Source organism: Aethalodelphis obliquidens, unplaced genomic scaffold, assembly GCF_003676395.1.
Source record: "Aethalodelphis obliquidens isolate GAN/ISIS:26980383/991018 unplaced genomic scaffold, ASM367639v1 scaffold49, whole genome shotgun sequence".
Classification (NCBI taxonomy): domain Eukaryota; kingdom Metazoa; phylum Chordata; class Mammalia; order Artiodactyla; family Delphinidae; genus Aethalodelphis; species Aethalodelphis obliquidens.
The window spans coordinates 15,025,854-15,045,354 of NW_020837993.1; the positions used below are offsets into that span (position 1 = coordinate 15,025,854).

Genomic DNA, 19,501 nt, shown 5'->3' on the forward strand with positions numbered 1-19,501 from the left:
GGGTTGGGGATTAATGGGGGTGAGGCCTAGCATCAGGTTTAAATCTGGGCAATGCAGGTTAAGAGCTTTTAGATTAGAAGTCCCAGAAGGTTCCTTTCTGCCCTGTGATCGCTTGGACCTTGGGCACCTATGAGGCCCAAGCCATGGTTTTTAGCCCATTTATGGAGTGTTCTCAGGCCACAGCGAGGGCCCAGGTAGTGGGGGCTGCTGGCCTCTGGCCATCTTACAGCCAAGAACCTCCATCTTGGTCTCTTTTGCACTTGACTTCCATGTAACTTTCGGGTTGAAAAAGAGGGGTTCATATACCACTGGTGTAGAGGGTGAAACTTTGTTTAGCAGAAAGGCTTGTACCTCTTTCCAGATACAAATGCTTCTGGGACTTGGAAGGGGGAGGGCCTGGGTCCCCACTAGTAAACCTAGTCACCCCTCCCTCTGTGCCCAGAGGACAAAAGAGGTCACATCTGACCTCCAGGGGGGAGAAGCGGGGTGGATGGCAGATGGCAGATGGGAGAGGGACCACTGCCTGACCCCCACAGCCTCCCTCTCTTCTATATCCTGGAAACAGCTCTGGGTACCACCTGTGGGAAATCCTTACGCTGGATATGCCCTTCTGGGGCTCTGGAACGGAGCTAGGGGTTACCACTTTGCTTCCCACGGTCCTCTCGCCATGATCTCAGTGCCTCAGAACAGGACTCCAGCTCCAGTTAAGGGAAAGTGCACTGGTGGATCTCTGCAGACAAATCCGTTCTCCTGTCACAGAGCTATCGCCTCCCAAAGGCAGCTGAGCGAATTGCAAATGCATCTTTGAAAGCGGTTTGCATGGCCTTTCTTGAGGGTGACCTACTCCAGGGCAGGGTTTGCCTTCCTACCCGTGTGTTGGTTCTAGGGTGGATGTAGAACCCAATTTACAGGCTGATTTTGCATTCCAAGAGCCTCCTTCATTCTGAAATTTGATTTTGCATCCATGCAAAAGAAAAACAGATAGGTATGGCAATTATCTGAGCAGATTTTATTCTACTGCAAAAATATCACCTTTATCCTATTCCACAGCCTTGTATTAAAGATAGTTTAATGGACCGCTGTGTTTCAGACTTTACTACATACAGTGGGTCATGGATAAGGTGAAAAGACTGGACCAGCTCTAGCAAGCAAGGGTGGGATGGGATGGCAGGAGAGGCTTACCCCCACCCCAGAGAGAGGGCAGGGAGTCTGCTGAGCTGTTGCAAGGGACACGAGAGCAACCAAGAAGGCTGCAGCAGTGGCCACGCTTGTACTTGGCTGGCAGTGCACTTTTTTTTTTTTTTTTTTGGCAGTGCACTTTTAAAAATGAGTAGAAAGCCTCAAATTTCTAGATGAAGCACAAACAAACAAAACTTCTATCACTCAGAGTCAGCTTCAAGGTCAAGGGGTGAAGGGAGCCCTTATGCAAGCTGGGGAGCTTCCCAGACCCCTCCACCTGGTCCTGGGAGGAATTAACTACAGGTGAGAAAGAACAAAGCCATGGAACAGACAGGTTCAAAGCACAACATTGCCCAAACCATGACATTGAAGGGGGCACCTTAAAAATAAGCAGTTTGTGTAGATCTCTGCCTTCCTCTGGGAATTTCCAAGCAGTGTGCACTTCAAATAAGTTTGAATCGGTCAGAGCTACATGTAGACACCAGGCAATTTAAGATTCAGGATGTTCAGAGCCCCCAGTGGTTTCCCAAGAAAGGGGATGGCTCTGGGGTAATCCTGAAGTTATCCACAAGTGACACCCTGACATTGTACATAAATCATTCAACTTTCACTTTGGAGGTGGGGTGGGCAGGGTATGGAGCAGAGCAGGCTTGCAGATGGCCAAGCTGCTCTACCTGTGTGCAGGCGATAAAGTAAGGAGGGCACATGAGTATCCAACATCTTTCTTCAAAGAGTTCACAACACTTTTACCAAAAAGGGCACGAGAAGCCTAAGCTGCTGGTAGATGGGGAATGTGTTGTATTTTTGGATGTGCCTATGTCTTGCCTGCCCTGCCACTAGCTTGTGTGGGGTCAAGTAGAAAGCAGGGACTCTACCCCACCCATTACCTTGCAGACCTTGGTTCAAATCCCAAGTCTACATTTATGGGCTGGGGTCACCCTGGACAAGTCACTCCTCCTGTGCCTCAGTTTCCCATCTGTACAAAGGAAATCAGGCTTCTGACCTCACAAGAAGCCCCTGTCCAAGCTCCTAGCACAGTGCTTGGTGTGTTATAGGCATAAAGCATAAGCTGGGTCCCTTTCCCTTCTCTCTGGTTTCTTTTCCTTAAGATTCACTTGCCTGAGGTTCAGTCCAGTGCCATTCTGTGTGGTTTTCCTTCCTTCCTTCCTTCCTTCGTTGGGTCTTCATTGCTGCACGTGGGCTTTTCCTAGTTATGGTGAGCAGGGTCTACTCTTTGTTGTGGTGTGCAGGCCTCTCATTGCGGTGGCTTCTCCCATTGTGGAGCACGGGCCCCAGGCACACAACCTTCAGTAGTTGTGCCACATGGGCTCAGTAGTTGTGGCTTGCGGGCTCCAGAGTGCAGGCTCAGTAGTTGTGGTGCATGGGCTTAGTTGCTCCGCGGCATGTGGGATCCTCCCAGACCAGGGCTCGAACCTGTGTCCCGTGCACTGGCATGCGGATTCTCAACCACTGCGCCGCCAGGGAAGTCCCTGTGTGGTCTTTAAGACACAAAACTTGTGATGGCTCCATCCTCCTCCAAGGGCAAGAATAGAGGGGGAGGGATGGGCAAGATGTGGCGGTCACGGCTTCTCTCCCTGCTGGGCTGGGTGGGCTCCGTCCTGCACAGAAACATGTCAGTGTGGTCTGTGACCGCACCCTTGTCCAGGGCACCCTGCGTCCCCAGTGGCCCACCCTGCCTTCTCTCACTCATTAGTTTTGTTTGGACCAGTGTGGTTAAGGGCAGCATCACAGCCCCTGCATCCTGCTCCTGCTCTGGAACGCAGCCTTCCCCTCCCCCTCTGGACAACTCAAGTACTTTATTACTGTTAATTCCAGAGTCCCTCAGCTAGACATGTCTTTGCTCAAAGAACAGTCAGAATCTGGAATAATGTTATCACAATACCAGGAGTAAATGGTAGTCAAAATTAAGATGACTTTCAGTGTCATCTTTTCAGGAAACTTAAATTCCTATAGCACAATAATCTAGGGCAGTGTTTCCCAACTCTCTCTCTCTTTTTTTCATTATTGCCCCCTTAAGGAGTCTTCTTAGATATTTTTTTTTTAATGGCCCTTCCATGACATTTTAATGCCACAGATATGCTGTATATTTGTTTATGTACTGTACATGTATCTGTGCTTTATGCGTAATAAGATTTTTTGCCTCCAAGGCACCAGTCTTCGGTCTGTTGGGGGCACTGTCTTCTCCATGAAGAGCACAGATCTAGAAGATTAAGAGTGTTTCGTGTGTCAAGGAGCTGACCTGGTTAGTAGACAGCCTTCCCCAGACCAGGGGCCTCACCACTGGAAAGTAGGGTTGCCAGATTTAGCAAAGAAAATATATTGACTGTCTAGTTAAAATTTAATCTCAGAGAAACAACAAATAATGTTTTTGGTAAAAGTATGTCCTATGTGCTATTTGGGCATCTTATATTCTTATTTTTTGGAAGGTGTAAATCATTTCTCACCTTTATTCTTTTTTAAAAAATTTATTTTATTGATGTATAAGTTGATTTACAATGTTGTGTTAATTTCTGATGCACAGCAAAGTGCTTGTTATAGTTCCCTGTGCTATACAGTAGGACCTTGTTATTTATCCATTCTATATATCTTTGCATCTGCTAGTCCCAAAACACCCAATCCATACCTCCTCTACCCCTCACCCCCTTGGCAACCACAAATCTGTTCTCTCTCTGTGAGTCTGTTTCTGTTTCATAGATAAGTTCATTTGTGCCATATTTTAGTTTCCATATATGTGATATCATATGGTATTTGTCTTTCTCTGTCCAACTTATTTCACCTAGTACGATAATCTCTAGGTCCGTCCATGTTGCTGCAAATGGCATTATTTCTTTTTTTATGGCTGAATAGTATTCCATTGTGTACATATGTATCACAGCTTCTTCATCCATTCCTCTGTTGATGGACACTTAGGTTGCTTCCATGTCTTGGCTATTGTGAATAGTGCTACAGTGAACATTGGGGTGCATGTATCTTTTCGGATTATAGTTTTCTCCAGATATTTGGGCATCTTATATTCTGTCTGGCAACATGACTGGTGTAGGAGGATAGAAACTGCACTTTTAAGTATGACTTTTCCTAAACGGGAAGTTTATGTGCCTCCATTTACACCCACCTCCTGGACGAAAAGATGCCAGATCACTCTTAATGAGGTTTTGTTTATGTGAGATTCTCATTTCAACAAGGGATATTAGAAATAGTCAAAAATGTTATGAGGTTCTTTTTAAAATAACATCTAACTTTTGCTTTAAGTTTTATATTGAACATGTATACTACTGACAAGTAATGAAGCAAGAGGTGGGCTAAATCTACTGATGCAGATGTTTTCTGGGCGCCCTTTCTGGAGGCTGTTGGAGTAAATCACAGTGATGTGACAGGGCGCCTATGACATTCCTGCTTAATGAATTGCAACAAAATTCCTGCTAGCATTCCAATTGCAGCCAGCTACAGTGAGGCAGAATGGGGAGGGCCACATCGTCCTCACTGGCTCTGAAACACATTCACTCCTAACATACTTTTATCACACGAAAACTAAAGTGCCTTCTGCCTTCTCACTAACAATTATTGACCCAAGAACATGGTGGAGTTACGAAGGTGTGTGTCACTTTGCCATGGATTCCACAGTGGTGAGGCTCAGAGTCAGCACTTCTGCAGTCTGGTAATAAACAGCAAGTCTGTTCCACATCTGTGTCTACAGAAAACAGAAAAGGGTGGATGTTTGGAAAAATCTTACTAGCTGATAGCTAATTTCTTAGTTGTTTTGTGTGTGTGTGTGGGGGGGGGGGGGGGGTTAAAAAAAAAACACAGTATAAATTTACCATCTTAACCAGTTTTAAGTGTACAGTTCAGTAGTGTTGAGTATATTCACATTGGTCTGCAGCAGATCTCCAGAAATTTTCATCTTGCAAAACTGAAGCTCTGTACAAATCCTTTCTCCCCTCCCCCCAGCCCCTGGCAGCCATCATCCTACTTTCTGGCTCTCTGAGTGTGATTACTTTAGAGACCTGAAAATGTGGCTGTTTTCTCTCCCTGGGTGAGAAGAGTACCCAGCTAGAACCTCTGATGGCGCTGAGCTCTCAGCTGCGGAAACTGCATATATGCAAACTCATTTCAACGGGCCAGGTGTCCTGGGAGTCCAGGCCATTTCACTGGGCTCTGTTGTTCTCACTCATCCTTGTTTCTGCTCTTACTCCAACTTAGATGACGCCAGAGGAAGGCATCAAAAGAAGATCTGGAGCAAGACTCAGAACTACCTCAACCTGTACGCTGTGGAGGGCCTGCGCACCTTGTGCATCGCCAAGAGGGTGAGTAGGCGTGGCTTCGCGGAAGGAGCGGGGCCGGCCATGGGGCTCGGCCTGGGTGCTCATCAGCGGCTCTCACCCAGGTTCTGAGTAAGGAAGAGTATGCCTGTTGGCTGCAGAGCCACTTGGAAGCGGAATCCGCCCTGGACAACCGCGAGGAGCTCCTGTTTCAGTCTGCCATTCGCCTGGAGAGGAATCTGCATCTGTTGGGTAATTACGCTCTCCAGCGGGCGGGTGCCGCGGGGCCGGGTGGAGTTTGCAGCATCCTGGATGGAGAGGTGCCCTGGCTCTAGTCAGTGGCAGCTCTGCACACGCTAGGCTTGATGAAGGACCCCTCCGGCCTGATGCTAGCGCGGCCCCCAGACAGGGCTGTGCTCGATTGAACGTTCTCCCCGTGGCCCATTTCTGGGGCATTCTATTGGTGCCACCCTGCCAGGCACCACGACAGCGCCCGACTTGCCTCCCCTGAAACCCTGCTTTCCCACCAAAAATAGAGATGAGGAGCAAGGCTTCTCAACAACTGATGCGTTAAAGGATCCCCCCAGCCCCAGGAAACAAACAGAAACTGTTGGACTCAACAGGGCTGCATTTTACATCTAGTAAATATTTCACAGATTTGATTTGGGTGAAAAAAAAAGGGGGCTCATTCTTACTAAATTGTGCCTGTATTTGCTACTGAGTTCATGTTAGTATTTATAAAAGTATTTATTGCTTTAATATTTATTTAATTTATTATTTAAAATATTTATTAATGTACGTATTAAATTAGCTGGATCTTTGTATACATGCTGTCTGTGCTCTCACCAGGGGCTGGTTGTGGCAGTGCTGTGTATACACACTCCCCATCTCATGGTGCTGGTGGTCAGATGATGATACTCTTGGGGCATGAAGATACGGGGGTTCATCTTTCAACAAGAAAGGCCGTAACTCATTTGGCCCCCTTCCTAGGCAAAGGCGTTGGGATATCTCTGTATCTACATACTTATATCTAATAGAATAGCTAATATTCAGATATTTAAGAGCACTACATATACATACTTGATGCAATATTCTATTTCGCCTACAGTGTCCTATACGAGGCCATGCACTATTCAAAAAAGCCCAAAGATCCAGAACCCCAGAGGCATCCTGAACGGTACTCAGGAGTTGAATTAAATGAAACACTTGGAAAATGGCTGTGCCTCCTCTAGATTGCCAGGTTTTGATTTCCTGGACTAGGACTGTTCACATCTGGAACATGCTTCTCCAAAAGACACTGTTGATAGACCCGTGGGATGGGAGGGGGTCCGCTGGTTGTCATGGTCCCCCCTCTCTGCAGGGTGTTCTCCCCTGGGACAGTTCTCCTCCCACCAAGCTCTAACATCTTGAATGGAGTGAAATCCGCCTCCCGGTACCTTCTTCCAGGGGGCGCTGGTCCTACCCTCTAGAGCAATGCAGATAAAATCTCTTCCCTTTTCCACAGGATAAGACCTTAACTGTTTGAGAACACAGCTATGAGTCCCTGAGCTGTCCCTCCTCTGCCTGTCTTTGCAGACACTCCTTTCTTTCTTTCTTTCAGAGTCTAGGAGCCCTGGCTCAGTTGTCCAGTCCTGGCTCTGCCGCTTACTGGCCATGTGAGCCTGGGCACTTGCATCTCAGTTTCCTTATCTGCCAAGTGGAGGTAATAGTTCTGTGAGGGTGAGCAGAGGGGATGCAGCAAAGCACTGAGCAAGGTGCAGGCACTAGGTCCAGCCCCACGTAGCTGCACGGTGAAGGTGATGAAGCTAGTGTTACTGCTTCCATACCTGTGTGGCCTGGCTGGCATCTTCTGCACAGACTCTCTGCTGATTGGGACCACAGAAATGGCAAACACACTAATCAGCCTTCTTCCTGCAAGCCAGTTCTTAAACATGTACCATCCCCTACAACCTGGAATGTTTATGGTTCAAATGATGAAGCCAAGCTGGAGAGTGGGAGAACCCCCACCTCAGTGGTCACCACTGCTTCATCCATGGGCACCGTGGATGATTTGTATTTGAGAAATGTGAAGTCAGCTTTTATATTTTTAATATCCCATACCAAATACCCCTTTTTAAAACCTTTTCATTTAGGTTCTTACATTAAGTAACATCAGAGAGCCACAGGGCAAGGATTGTCATTCCCACTGTGTTCTTGAAATTTTCTTTTCCATAATGTTCTGGCCAAGAACCTAAATTCAAAAGACAACATTCTGCTCATTCTCCCCAGCGTTCTTGCTGGTTTCTCCAAATGTCATCTGAAACTTTCCAGTTGGTGAGATTTTTCCCCTCCATTGAAAGCTACCTGACATCTGAGTGCAGTGAAGTAAGGTGGCACTAGCTTGAACCCCACTAACTACCCTGGTTATGATACTCAAAATGCCAGGTTCTCCCAAGGATCAGGTTGTAAAGAAGGTGACATTTATTCAAAGTCACATAAATTATATTACAAACAAGCTACCTTGGAGAGCTGAAAGGAGATACTAGGCTTCCAGATCATTTTAAAAGGACTGTTCCTCAGATTGCCTCTTTATTCTCAGCCATAGTTCACGCTGAGACAGACATGCTTTCCATAACTATATTTCTAAGTTCATTAATACCCTGTGTTTGATTCAAACATGCACATTATATAGGTGAGGGGCAGTCAATTAGGAGTCCATTACTTTGACCAATAAGCTCCTGAAATAAAGAGGGTATGTTTTCAAGGTGTTAGGTTTTCCCTGAAAAGAGGCAGACTTCCTCTGGATGGGAATTTATCTACAAGGTCTTCCTTGCTTTCTTTCTTGGTGGACACTTGACAAGGAGCCCTGGATGAGTGGCCAGAGTACAAGGATGGGAGATAGAAGGCCTTTCTGCAGAAAATCCCCATCTAGTGAAGAGCGGGTAGTGGTTGAGTTGTACACAAAGCACTGCATTGTAGGAAGTGCTATCCTAGAGCAGACATGTAGCTCAGAGGTTTGGATCAGAGACATACCGTAAGGGGAATGCTGGCCCTTCCCTGGCTAACTCACTTCCCTCACCCTGCTTTCCACACCTGTGTTGTGGGGATCATTGTAGTTCTCACATCTTAGGGAAGCTGTGAAAACTTTTTCTGGCATATAGGAATCCATCAAGGTTAGCTATGGTTATGATTATTCCACAATCATTATTATTAAGTATGAATAAGACACTATGAACACGCAGAGGTGGCAAAATCATCCCTTCCTCTTTCCCCCACATCAGGGAATCTATTCTAGCAGAAGTGACACTTAGGATGCACTGAGAGATGTCGACTCTGTTGGCTGGTGAAGATAAGGAGCCAGGGATGCACACTCTATTCTAATGTTAGAGCCACAGAGCTGGGGAAGGGGAGATGGGCCAGGAGGGTGGTCAGGGCCATGCTCACCATGAGCAAGCAGCATAAAGTGGTTCCATTCCTAAGCAGACCTTGAACCCCACACCCCTGCCTGGTCCTTCCTGGGAGGACTTAATGGTTCAGAGCAGAGGAAATCTTGGGTGCAATGTCTCCTCCTCCTTTCTGAGTCCTTCCCAAGTTACCACTTAGCCTTCTGGTGCATTCATCAAGTGTGGGGTAGGCCCAGGTCCAACACCCCACACAGGCTGCATGAGATGGAAGAGAGAAGACAACCAATTGCCCCTGAGGGGGGCTTCTGGGGAATTGGTGAAACTGTTTCCTGAGCTCAGGGCTGACTACACAGCTGTGTGATTTGTGAAAGTGCATCAAAGGGTATACTTAAGAAATGTGCACTTTTTGTACGTGTGTTTTACCTTGACTCCTTCCTCCCCGCACCTGCCACCTCACCCATTCAAGGCAGAGAAAAGGAAATGGTGTCTCTCTTAGTCATTTCAGGCTGCTTGAACAAAACTTCCATAGACAAGGTGGCTTAAACAGCAGACATTTATTTCTCAACAGTTCTGGAAGCTGGAAGTCTCAGGTCAAAGTGCTGGCCAGTTTGGTTCCTGATAAGGGCTGTCTTCCTGGTTTGCAGATGGCTGCCTTCCTTCTGCATCCTCGCACAGTGGCGAGAAGTCATCTCCCTTGTGTCTTTTGCTGTGAGGGCACAAATCCCATTCATGAGGGTTCCACCTTCATGACCTAATCACCTCCCAAAGGCCCCACCTCCTAATGCTATTACCTTGGGGGTTAGGGCATCAACCTATGAATTTTTAGGGGGGACACAAACATTCAGTCTATAACAGCATCCCAGCACAGGGAGCAGCATGCATAAAAGAGAAAGACAAGGCTGACAAGGAGGCCTCAGGCAATGCTGCACATCTAGAAGGAAGGTGAGACCATCTCACCAAGTTGGAAATGGAGGGAAAAACAGGCTGGCCTAGAGGACACTTTTCTGCATTGAGTAGTATATTTTTCCCAATATACTGAGACCTGCATGGGAAAATCTGCCCCTTAATCATTATTTTTGTGGAAAAAACATTCAGGATAATGTTGCTGATCGACAGCTAATGGTAAGCATTGTTGAGAGCAAGCACTGTGGGTGTCATTCACCAGAAGCTATCTGTGGGATGGATACGTTTTTTTTTTTTTTGCGGTACGCGGGCCTCTTCCGTTGCAGAGTACAGGCTCCGGACTCGCAGGCTCAGCGGCCATGGCCCACGGGCCCAGCTGCTCCACAACATGTGGGACCTTCCCAGACCGGGGCACGAACCCGCCTCCCCTGCATCAGCAGGCGGACTCTCAACCACTGCGCCACCAGGGAAGCCCTAGGATGGATAAGTTTTAAAACTTTTCATCCCTCAGAATATGGTCACTCCCACCATCTCCCCACAAGCTTCGTTTCCAAGCTATCTGTAAAGTTAAAAGTTGTCTGCATGTTAGAAAGCATTGGAGGTGCTCTGTTGTACGTCCAGAGAATTATGTTCAGTGCCTCCCAGGTATCCCTACCATGTGGAATCGAGAGCTAGTGAAGGTGCCCCCATGTCCTGAATGAGGAATCACCCGAATGCTTCCAGATAAGATGGACCACAGCAGGGCCCAGTCTGCAGGGTGGGGCCAGCACCTCTGCTGTGTTGGAGTGAGGCATTCATGCCGGTCAAGGTCGGGGCGCATGAGCAGGGGGCTTACCCACACTGTTGTACCTTTGACCAGGTGCCACTGGGATTGAAGACCGCCTGCAGGACGGAGTCCCTGAAACCATTGCTAAATTGCGTCAAGCAGGCCTGCAGATTTGGGTTCTCACTGGTGACAAACAGGAAACAGCCATTAACATCGCTTACGCATGCAAACTGCTGGACCACGACGAGGAAGTCATCACCCTGAACGCCGAATCCCAGGTGGGTGGATGTCGGGGAGACCCGCTCTGCCTGGGCAGCCTCACACCCCACCAGCCCCAGAGCAGAGCAGGAAAGAATGCCTTCCATTTCTGGCAGCCGCTGTGAGGCGGGCCTTTGCCCTCTGCTCTGTTTGCACCTGTGTTGTGTTTCTGGCAATCAGAACGTGCTTGTCATAGTCTTGGAAGATGTGGGATTTGCTGGGATTTCTTAGGAACACGCATCTGAGCTTTATAAAGCAAAGTTCAACCCGCTTTTTCCTGATATACTTTCCAGCCAGCAGTATCAGAGAGTGTTTTTCATGAGGTCACATGGAGCCAGGGCAGCAGTCCATTCTGCCTTGGTGTCCTCAGGATGGCATGTGTGGTCTCACGGATGCCCCAGTGGCATGTGGGTTTTCATTTGTCACATCTATTGACTGAAATCCCCAAGTGTGGAGGGTGGATCTCTTCCTATAGGCCCTGGCCAGGGCTCTGATTCCTCGAGTGACTGACTCTCCCTTGGAACATCTCCTCCAGCAGATGACAAAGTCTAACTTTTATGGATCATGCTCTAGGTGTCACACTTAAGATGTGCCTAATCACAAGGATTTCTCCTTTATTTTCTTCTAAAACTTTTATAGTTTAGCATCTCAGCTTTAAACACAATCTTTTTTGTGTAGAATTTTGTCTAAGGTGTGAGGTTTACATCAAACTGCATTTTTCCACATTATTCAGGCACCGTTTGTGGACAGTCTTTTTTCCACTAAATTGTCTTTACACCTTTGTTGAAAATCAATTGGTCCTATTTGTGTGGGTCTATTTCTAGACTTTCTATTCTGTTCCATTGATCTGTGTGTCTGTCCCTTCACCAATACCATGCTGTCCTGTGGGTTTTTAAATGTCTTAAAATAGGCAGTGTTTTGTTTAATTTCCAAGTGTTTGGAGTTTTCCTATTTTCTTTCTGTTACTGATTTCTATTTGAAACCTATTTTATTGATTTCTATCCATTATCGTCATAGAATATGCTTTTTATGATTTTAATTCTTTCATATTAATTTTTTTAATGACCCAGGGTATGGTCTATCTTGGTGAATGTTCATATGCATATGAAAAGGATGTGTGTTCTGCTGTGTTGTTGCCTGGTATATCAATTAGATCCAGTTGAGAGATGGTATGGTTCAATTTTTCTATAATAGGGGTCAGCAAACTGTGGCCTATGGGTCAAATCCAACCTACCACCTGCTTCTGTAGAGTTTTATTTGAACACAGCCTTCCCCATGTTTTTATATACAATCTTTGGCTGTTTTCATGCTATAATGGCAGTTTTGAGTAGTTGCCACAGAGACTGAATGATCTGAAAAGCCTGAAATAATTTACTCTGGCCCCAAATAGCTACTCCAGCTATTCTGATTTCTGTTTGCATGGCATACCTTGTTTGATCCGTTAGTTTTTAATCTACCTGTAGCATTACATTTGAAATGAGGTGAGGTTTTTTTGTTTGTTTATGGTTTTTTTGGTAGATAGGTCATGTTTTCATATATTCAGACAGTCCCTTTTAATTGGTATGCTTAGATCATTTACATTTATTATAATTATCAATATGTTTGGATTCAAGTCTACTATTTTATCTTTTGTTTTCTTATTATTCTCTGTTTTTTGTTCCTCCATTCCTTTTTCTACCTTCTTTGGGGTTATTTGAACATTTTTTAGTATTTCATTTTAATTTGTCTCTTATGTTTCAACATCACTTAGCTTTTTTAGTGTATTTTCTAGGATTGCACTGTGCATACTTAAGTTGTCACAGTCTACTTAGAATCAGTGGGATGAAGAAATCTTACCACTCCACGTGCCCCTTACTCTTCCCCCTAACACTGATAGTGTCATATATTACAACTGCATAAATTGAAATCCTCATCAGATATTATATTTTTTGCTTTCAATCTAAAAGCATATTTTAAAGAAATCAAGAGGAAAAGAATGGTCCATTATATTTAGTTAAAATAAATTATATTTACATAAATTAAATTTTATTTACAACTTCTGTTGCTCTTCTTCCATTTCTGTTGTTTCAGGTTCCTTGTGGCACAATTTCCCTTCTCTAGGAAGAACTTCCTTTATCTAATTTTTAGAGTAGGTCCACTGGTGGCAAATGCTCTTGCTTTTCTTCATCAGATAATGTCTTTATTTTTCTGTGGTACCTAGTGAGAAATCAACAGTCATTTGAATCATTATTACCCCATAGCTAATGAATCATTTATATCTGGCTGCTTTCCTATGTTTTTCTTTGTCTATAATTTTAAGTAGTTTCATTACGACGTGTTTGGGCATGGATTTCTTTTGATTTATAATCTGGGATTTGCTAAGATTCTTTAATTTGTGGGGTTATGTCTTTCACCAGATTTGGTAAGTTTTCAGCTATTATTTCATCAGATACTTTTTCTGCACTGCACTTTCTCCTCTTCTTCTGTAAGACTGATGACATGAATATTGGGTCTTTCGTTATTTTCTCAAGGGTCCCGCAGGTGCTCTTCAGTTTTCAATTTTTTTTTCTTTCTTATTCAAATTGGATAATTTCTCTTGATCTGTCTTTGAGGTCACTGATTTTTTCTTCTGTTATCTCCATTCTTCTATTGAGCCCATTTAGTGTTTTTCTAAAAATAAACTTTTTATATAGAATGGTTTTAGATTTACAAAAAAATTGTGAAGATAGTACTGTTTCACCTATACATAATTTTGCCTATTATTAACATCTTTACAATTTTTAATATGGTATTGATATACAGTTACTTACTAAAATCTGTGCTGTATTCAGATTGCCTTAATTTTTACCTAATGTCCTTTCTGTTTTCCAGAATCTCATTGAAGACCCACATTACATTTTCTTTAAATCAATTTATTTATTTGGCTGCATCGGGTCTTAGTTGCAGCACACAGGCTCTTCATTGCAGCACACAGGCTTCTCTCTGGTTGTGGTGCTTGGGCTCTAGAGTGTGCGGGCTCAGTAGTTGCGGCACGCAGGCTCTCTAGTTGTGGCGCATGGGCTCTAGAGCGCATGGGCCAGTAGTTGTGGTGCACGGGCTTCATTGTCCCACGGCATGTGGGATGTTAGTTTTCTGACCAGGGATCGATCCCACATCCCCTGCATTGGAAGGAGGATTCTTAACCACTGGACCACCACCAGGGTAGTCCGCAGGATCCACATTACATTTAGTCGTCATGTCTCCTTAGGCTCTTACTGGCTATAACAGTTTCTCAAACTTTCTTCATTTTTGATGACCTTGACAGTTTTGAGGATAGATACATTCAGGTGTTTCCTAGAATGTCTTTATATGGGAATTTGTCTGATATCTTTCTCATCATTAAAGTTATGAGTTTTGGGGAAGAAGACCACAGACAAAGGGCCATTTTCATCATTTCATCACATCATATCAAGAGTACATTCTATCAACATGATGTATCACTGTGGATGTTAATTTTGTCAGGTTTCTCCCCCATAAACTAATTCTCACACTGTCCTCTCTGGAAGGAAGTCACTGTGCACAGCTCACACTTAGAGAGTGTGGGGGTTATAATCCCCCTCACTGAGCACAGAGAAATTATGTAAATTATTTATATAATCCAATGATGGACACATAAGTGGAATCCAGTGAGCTTTTCATTTTCGTTAATGTGTTTTGGGTGTTCTAAAATTTTTATTTGATTCCTCTATATATCTGTTTTTTGCTGAGACTTCCTTTCTATTCATTTTTAGAATTTTTTCTTACTTCTTGGAACACTTTTATAATGGCTGCTTCAGAGTCGTTGTCAAGTAATTCCAGTATGTGTGTCATCTTGACATTGGCTTCTGTTGATTGTCTTTTACCACAGGCACTGAGAATTTCCTAGCTCTTTATATGCTGATAAATTTGGAGTTATGTTGTGGGTATTTTGAATGGCACTCTGGTCATTTTAAATTTGGAGTATGTGGATTTTTTTAAGGCAGGATATCAGTCCTCTTGGGTGCAGGCTGCAGGCTCTGAACAGCCTTGGGGTGTTGATTTCAATGTCAGTCTTGTTTGGCCTTTGCCAAGCTGTTAGAATCTGTCTCACATTTTTGCCAAGCTACCCCCTCCTCACAATTTTTCCAGTACTTTCTGATTCTCTGGGACTCCCTCTGGCATGAAAGCTGGGGTTTGAGTTACCTTGATCTGCTTTGTACTTCTGCACCGACTTCCAGGGCCAAGTGGTGGCAGGACAGACAGAAAGGAGGGCAGCCGTTGCCTTGCTGTCCTAGGGCCACAGATGCTCTGATAGGAAGGAAGGACCACCTCCCTCAGAGTCCCCAGCAACAGATGGCTGTGCTACCACTGTTGTTCCTACTGCTGCCCACAGAGCAAAATTGCCTGGGGCTGGGTTCAAGAGAATAGAGGAAAAAATAAATAAAAATGGGGTTTCCTCCATTTTCTCTAAGCATTGGAACTTCTCTTTTCCTCTCCTCAAGCCAGAAGTAGAGGGCTTCTAGAGCTGGAGCTTTCTCTGTCCCAGCCTCGGTGCCCACCTCCAGCTTCCGTGACACCTGGGTCCAGGTGAGGGCCTGCCAGAGTGACAGTGGAAACCTTGCAGTTCAGTGTGTTTAGAATGCCAGTCTTCTTCCCCAGCCTGACAGCTGCTGTTTACTCTGAGTACTCAAAGTGGCTCTATGAATCTGTCCAGGTGCCACAGCTGCACCTGTAGGGGAGGCAGGGCATGCTTGCTCCATCCTACCTTGTCAGTGCCTTGTGCTAGGACCAGGGCATCCATGGTATTCCTGCAATGAGGTCCCGCATTCTCTGCAAGGCCTTCCCGGTCACCACCACTCCCAGCCCTGCCTGGAAGCAAGTCTGCCCCTTCCTGTATCCAGGGACATGTTGCACATGCTTGTCAGTGACTTGCTGTGGTCATGGGTATGTGTGTGTGTGTGTGTCCGGCTGCTTGCCCATCACTCAGGGCCAACAGCTTCGTCTTCTTGGTCTTCTTTTCTCCAGTCTCACTCACTTTCCTCGATATAAAAGGTCCTCAGTTAAGTGCTTGTCGGACACACCTGGATTCCCACAGTGCATTGTAGGAAGCTGCTCACTAACCTGTGGGCTACTGTCCATCCGTGGCCATCCGTGGAGGACCAGGAACCACTTGAGTTCCCTGGAGTGTGTTCGTTCTTGGAAACACTTTTCCTTCCTACGCCTCTGTCCCCTGACCTTGCAGGTTCCCCAGGAAGTTTCCCTATTCTTTCTGGAACTCAGATACAGCTTTGGAAGGGCACTGCCAATTCCAACCCTCAGTAATTAGGCTTTTTTTTAAACTTCATTTTCCTGAGCTTAGGGAGACACTGAGTACTCTTCTTTCAGAGCTAATCACAACAGAAGCTTTTGTTGGTACCTCACTAGGAAACAAGAAGGGCTGAGTAAGGGCCTCTGAGGACCATGGGGAAGTGCCTGGAAAGCTCCCATAGCCTAACTAGCCAGCAGCTAGCCAGTCTGGCCAGGCCTCCCAAAGTGAAAATGCTTTGTCCTAACCTCTACACAGTATAATGGAATCAAGTAGAGTCTTATAGGAACCCTAAACCAACTCAAATCCTTTCATGTTGAAAGTCATCTACTTCTACTGACTTCCCAGGCCCAGGAGAGCCACCTCTTGGGCAGAGCCTGCAGCCTGGGTCCCTGGAGATTCTCAGATGTGTTGTGCAGGTAGCCTGGTCTGTGATGCGGCCGAGTGACCTGCACCATCCTCTCGTGTCCATTTCAGGAGGCGTGCGCAGCCCTGCTGGACCAGTGCCTACACTATGTGCAGTCCAGGAGCCCCCACAGTGCTGCCGACAAGACCGCTGGTGGCGTGAGCGTGGGCTTCTCCCCGCTCTGCCCGCCCTCTGCAGCTGCCATGTCTGGCCCCAGCCCCAGCCTTGTGATCGATGGGAGAAGTCTGGCCTACGCCCTCGAGAAAAACCTGGAGGACAAATTCCTCTTCCTTGCTAAGCAGTGCCGGTCTGTCCTTTGTTGTCGCTCGACTCCCCTGCAGAAGAGCATGGTGGTGAAGCTGGTCAGGAGCAAGCTCAAGGCCATGACTCTGGCCATAGGCAAGTATCCAGGCCGAACAGCCCCCACCTCTGCAGCTGCTTCCTGTCAAAGCATCTTGAATTTCCTGCCCCTTCTACGCTATGCCATAGGATGGGAAAACGCTTCCTTGCTCTTTTTTCTATTTATAAAATCACACCTGGTACAATGAAACAGGCAGCTTGTTCCAAATATAAAGCTTGGATTTGAAAGCCACAAAATGTACTAGCAACAGATATAGCTACATATTAGGAAGTCAGTAATTCAATGGTGGTTGAAGAAGATGGAGCTTATTACTGTCTCCTGGGCGACAGAAGACTACTGTCCAGCAGCCTCGGCCACAGTGGAGCCCAGCACACTAAGCACGACCCCAGGCCAACTTAGGAAGAAGGCCCTTTACAGGTGCTTCTGATGGCCGTGAGCCGCCTGGAGTCCAAGGCTTCATCATGCTGCACGACCCAGCGACTCCATGGTGATCAGAATTTCCATCGCTTCTTGTCTGCTGAACTTTGTTTCAAGACAAGCATCTACCCTCCTAAGGTCTGAATAGTTGCTAAATTTTGCGTCATTTCCTTAAGGACTGTGCATCTAATGGTGGTTTTTCCTTGCAGACTGTTGGTCTGGAGAGCCTTCTCGGCCCCTGTTCCGTGCTGTACGGTGCTCACCTGTCTCCCCCAGGGGAGTGTCCCCACGTCTGATACAGGTCCAGCCTCCAGTGAGGTTCAGGGACTTGGCAGCGCCACCTGCTGGTGAGGGATGGGAGAGACTGCAGGTAGCCCAGGAAAAGAGATGATATGATCCCCGGGATCCCCCGATATCGATATCAAACAGTTTGTTTTCCCTGCATATAGAATGAACACCGGGGTGAGAGTTGGCTCTGAAATAAAGCATCCTCACCAATCAGTAATAGTTACTGTATTTTCTACAAAAGGTCTGTGACAGCCCCTCCTTGATGACGTAGGGATTGCAGCCCTGTCATACAGGACACCTCATCAGGATAGTTGAGGCCGGTGTTGAGCCCAGTCCGTGGGGGATGGCCTTAGCATGGTCGTCATGGAGACGGCCCTGCACATCCCCAGGGCCATGGTATCTGCTAAGGGGAGTGAGTGTGTGTTCATCTGTGGCCCCTTGGTTCAGGCTAAGACAGGCAGCTCTTCTGTGGCCCCTCCTCAGGGAGGCTGTCTCAGGACCACCTTTGCCCTCATGTGCCTGGAGAGGCCTTTAGGGCTCTCTGAGCAAGTGTTGGAGGGAGAAGCTGAGGAGTCTGCAGGCTGGGTCTGCACCCTTACCGATAACTTTGCTCCTGTGTAACATGAGGACAGTGCCCCCCAGCGGGGCTGGTGTAAGACCTGAATGATAAAGCACATTTTCACTGCCTGGTCAGTGCCTGCTCAGCCACTGAATCACTGATGTGTGGCACTCATTTAGGAAAACGGAGGTAGAGCTTGGCTGGTTAGAAAGAAAAGAAAAAAACAAAATAGAAACTCAAAAGGGAAAGGGAAAGTAAGGACCAATCAACTTTAGTTCATTTCTTTCTATGAATTAAAGCATGGATATGACCTAGTCCTGGGCATCCAGCAGCTAATAATCCAGAGAACATCATTGTCTACATATCTCATTTTGAATGGGACATTCTGGAAAAAACTGCAGAGGTTATTGCTTCACAGAATTTCAATTTGACAAATATTGACTCATCACCCATGTGTTGGGCCCAGTGCAATAAAGAACAGAGGAATCACAAGGGAGAGATGTCCTATAGCCATGGTCTGAGATACTCTGACTTTATGTAGCTACACTTTTTGCATATTTGAAATTTGGGAGGTACTCGGTGATGTGGGCCCTTCTGCTGCCTTGTTCCAAGAACGGTCACTATCACTGAATGACAATGACTTTAAGTCTGCTTGCCTTTCCCTAAAGGTGTCCAGAGCTCTGACCTATACCCTATATTCCTACACATTTTCTGTGACTGAATAAGTAGACGGTCTCCTTTATCACATGCTCAAAGAGCCCAAGGGTGGGCACAGTAGCTAATGAGTTAGCTGGACACTGATGTACAAAAAGAGCTCCACAGTTTGTTTGGGCAGAGTTTAACCTCCTTCGTTCAGTTTAGAAAACCACTCACCTGAGTATGAATTGGAGTAGCCTTGACTGACATGTGACAAAGTCTGGAGTGGTTCAGGAAACAGCAATGAAGGTGGTGGTCATATCTCTCTCTGTGCTGGATGCCACGTGAAGGGCTCTATTGGTGTATGAGCCAGTAGCTTGGAACGTGTACTAACTAGAAAGGGACACGCTGGCCACCGCTTGGAAATACCTCCTGGTGTGGCTGGTGGGTGCAAGCCTCCCACTAGGCTCTTTCTGGCTGCATAACTTGGCTCCCCCAAGGCAGACTCTGCACTGCCTCTTCCTCACTCCTCCCCAGGACCCTTCACAGGACCCAGCTTACAGAGAACCCAGGAAGATCCATCAAGCTGATTTGATTCTGTGCATCTCAACTCAAATGATTCTTCCTGCCCGTGCTGTTTCTAGGAGATGGAGCCAATGACGTCAGCATGATCCAGGTGGCAGACGTGGGCGTGGGACTCTCAGGCCAGGAGGGCATGCAGGTAAAGACCAAAGGGGCTGTCCTGGGTGACCAAGGGGTCCTCACACTGTGAGCTGTGCTGGCCTTC

General features: G+C 46.3%; 1 protein-coding gene across 1 annotated transcript in view; it reads left to right on the forward strand.

Annotated features, from left to right (window-relative positions):
* The window catches only part of ATP10A (ATPase phospholipid transporting 10A (putative)), a 175,285-nt gene that overhangs the window by 143,759 nt on the left and 12,025 nt on the right, over positions 1-19,501 (forward strand). Inside the window, 5 exon segments of the mRNA XM_027083251.1 lie at positions 5,398-5,501; positions 5,582-5,708; positions 10,602-10,786; positions 16,525-16,852; positions 19,359-19,435. Of these exon segments, the coding sequence (XP_026939052.1) occupies positions 5,398-5,501; positions 5,582-5,708; positions 10,602-10,786; positions 16,525-16,852; positions 19,359-19,435 (821 nt within the window).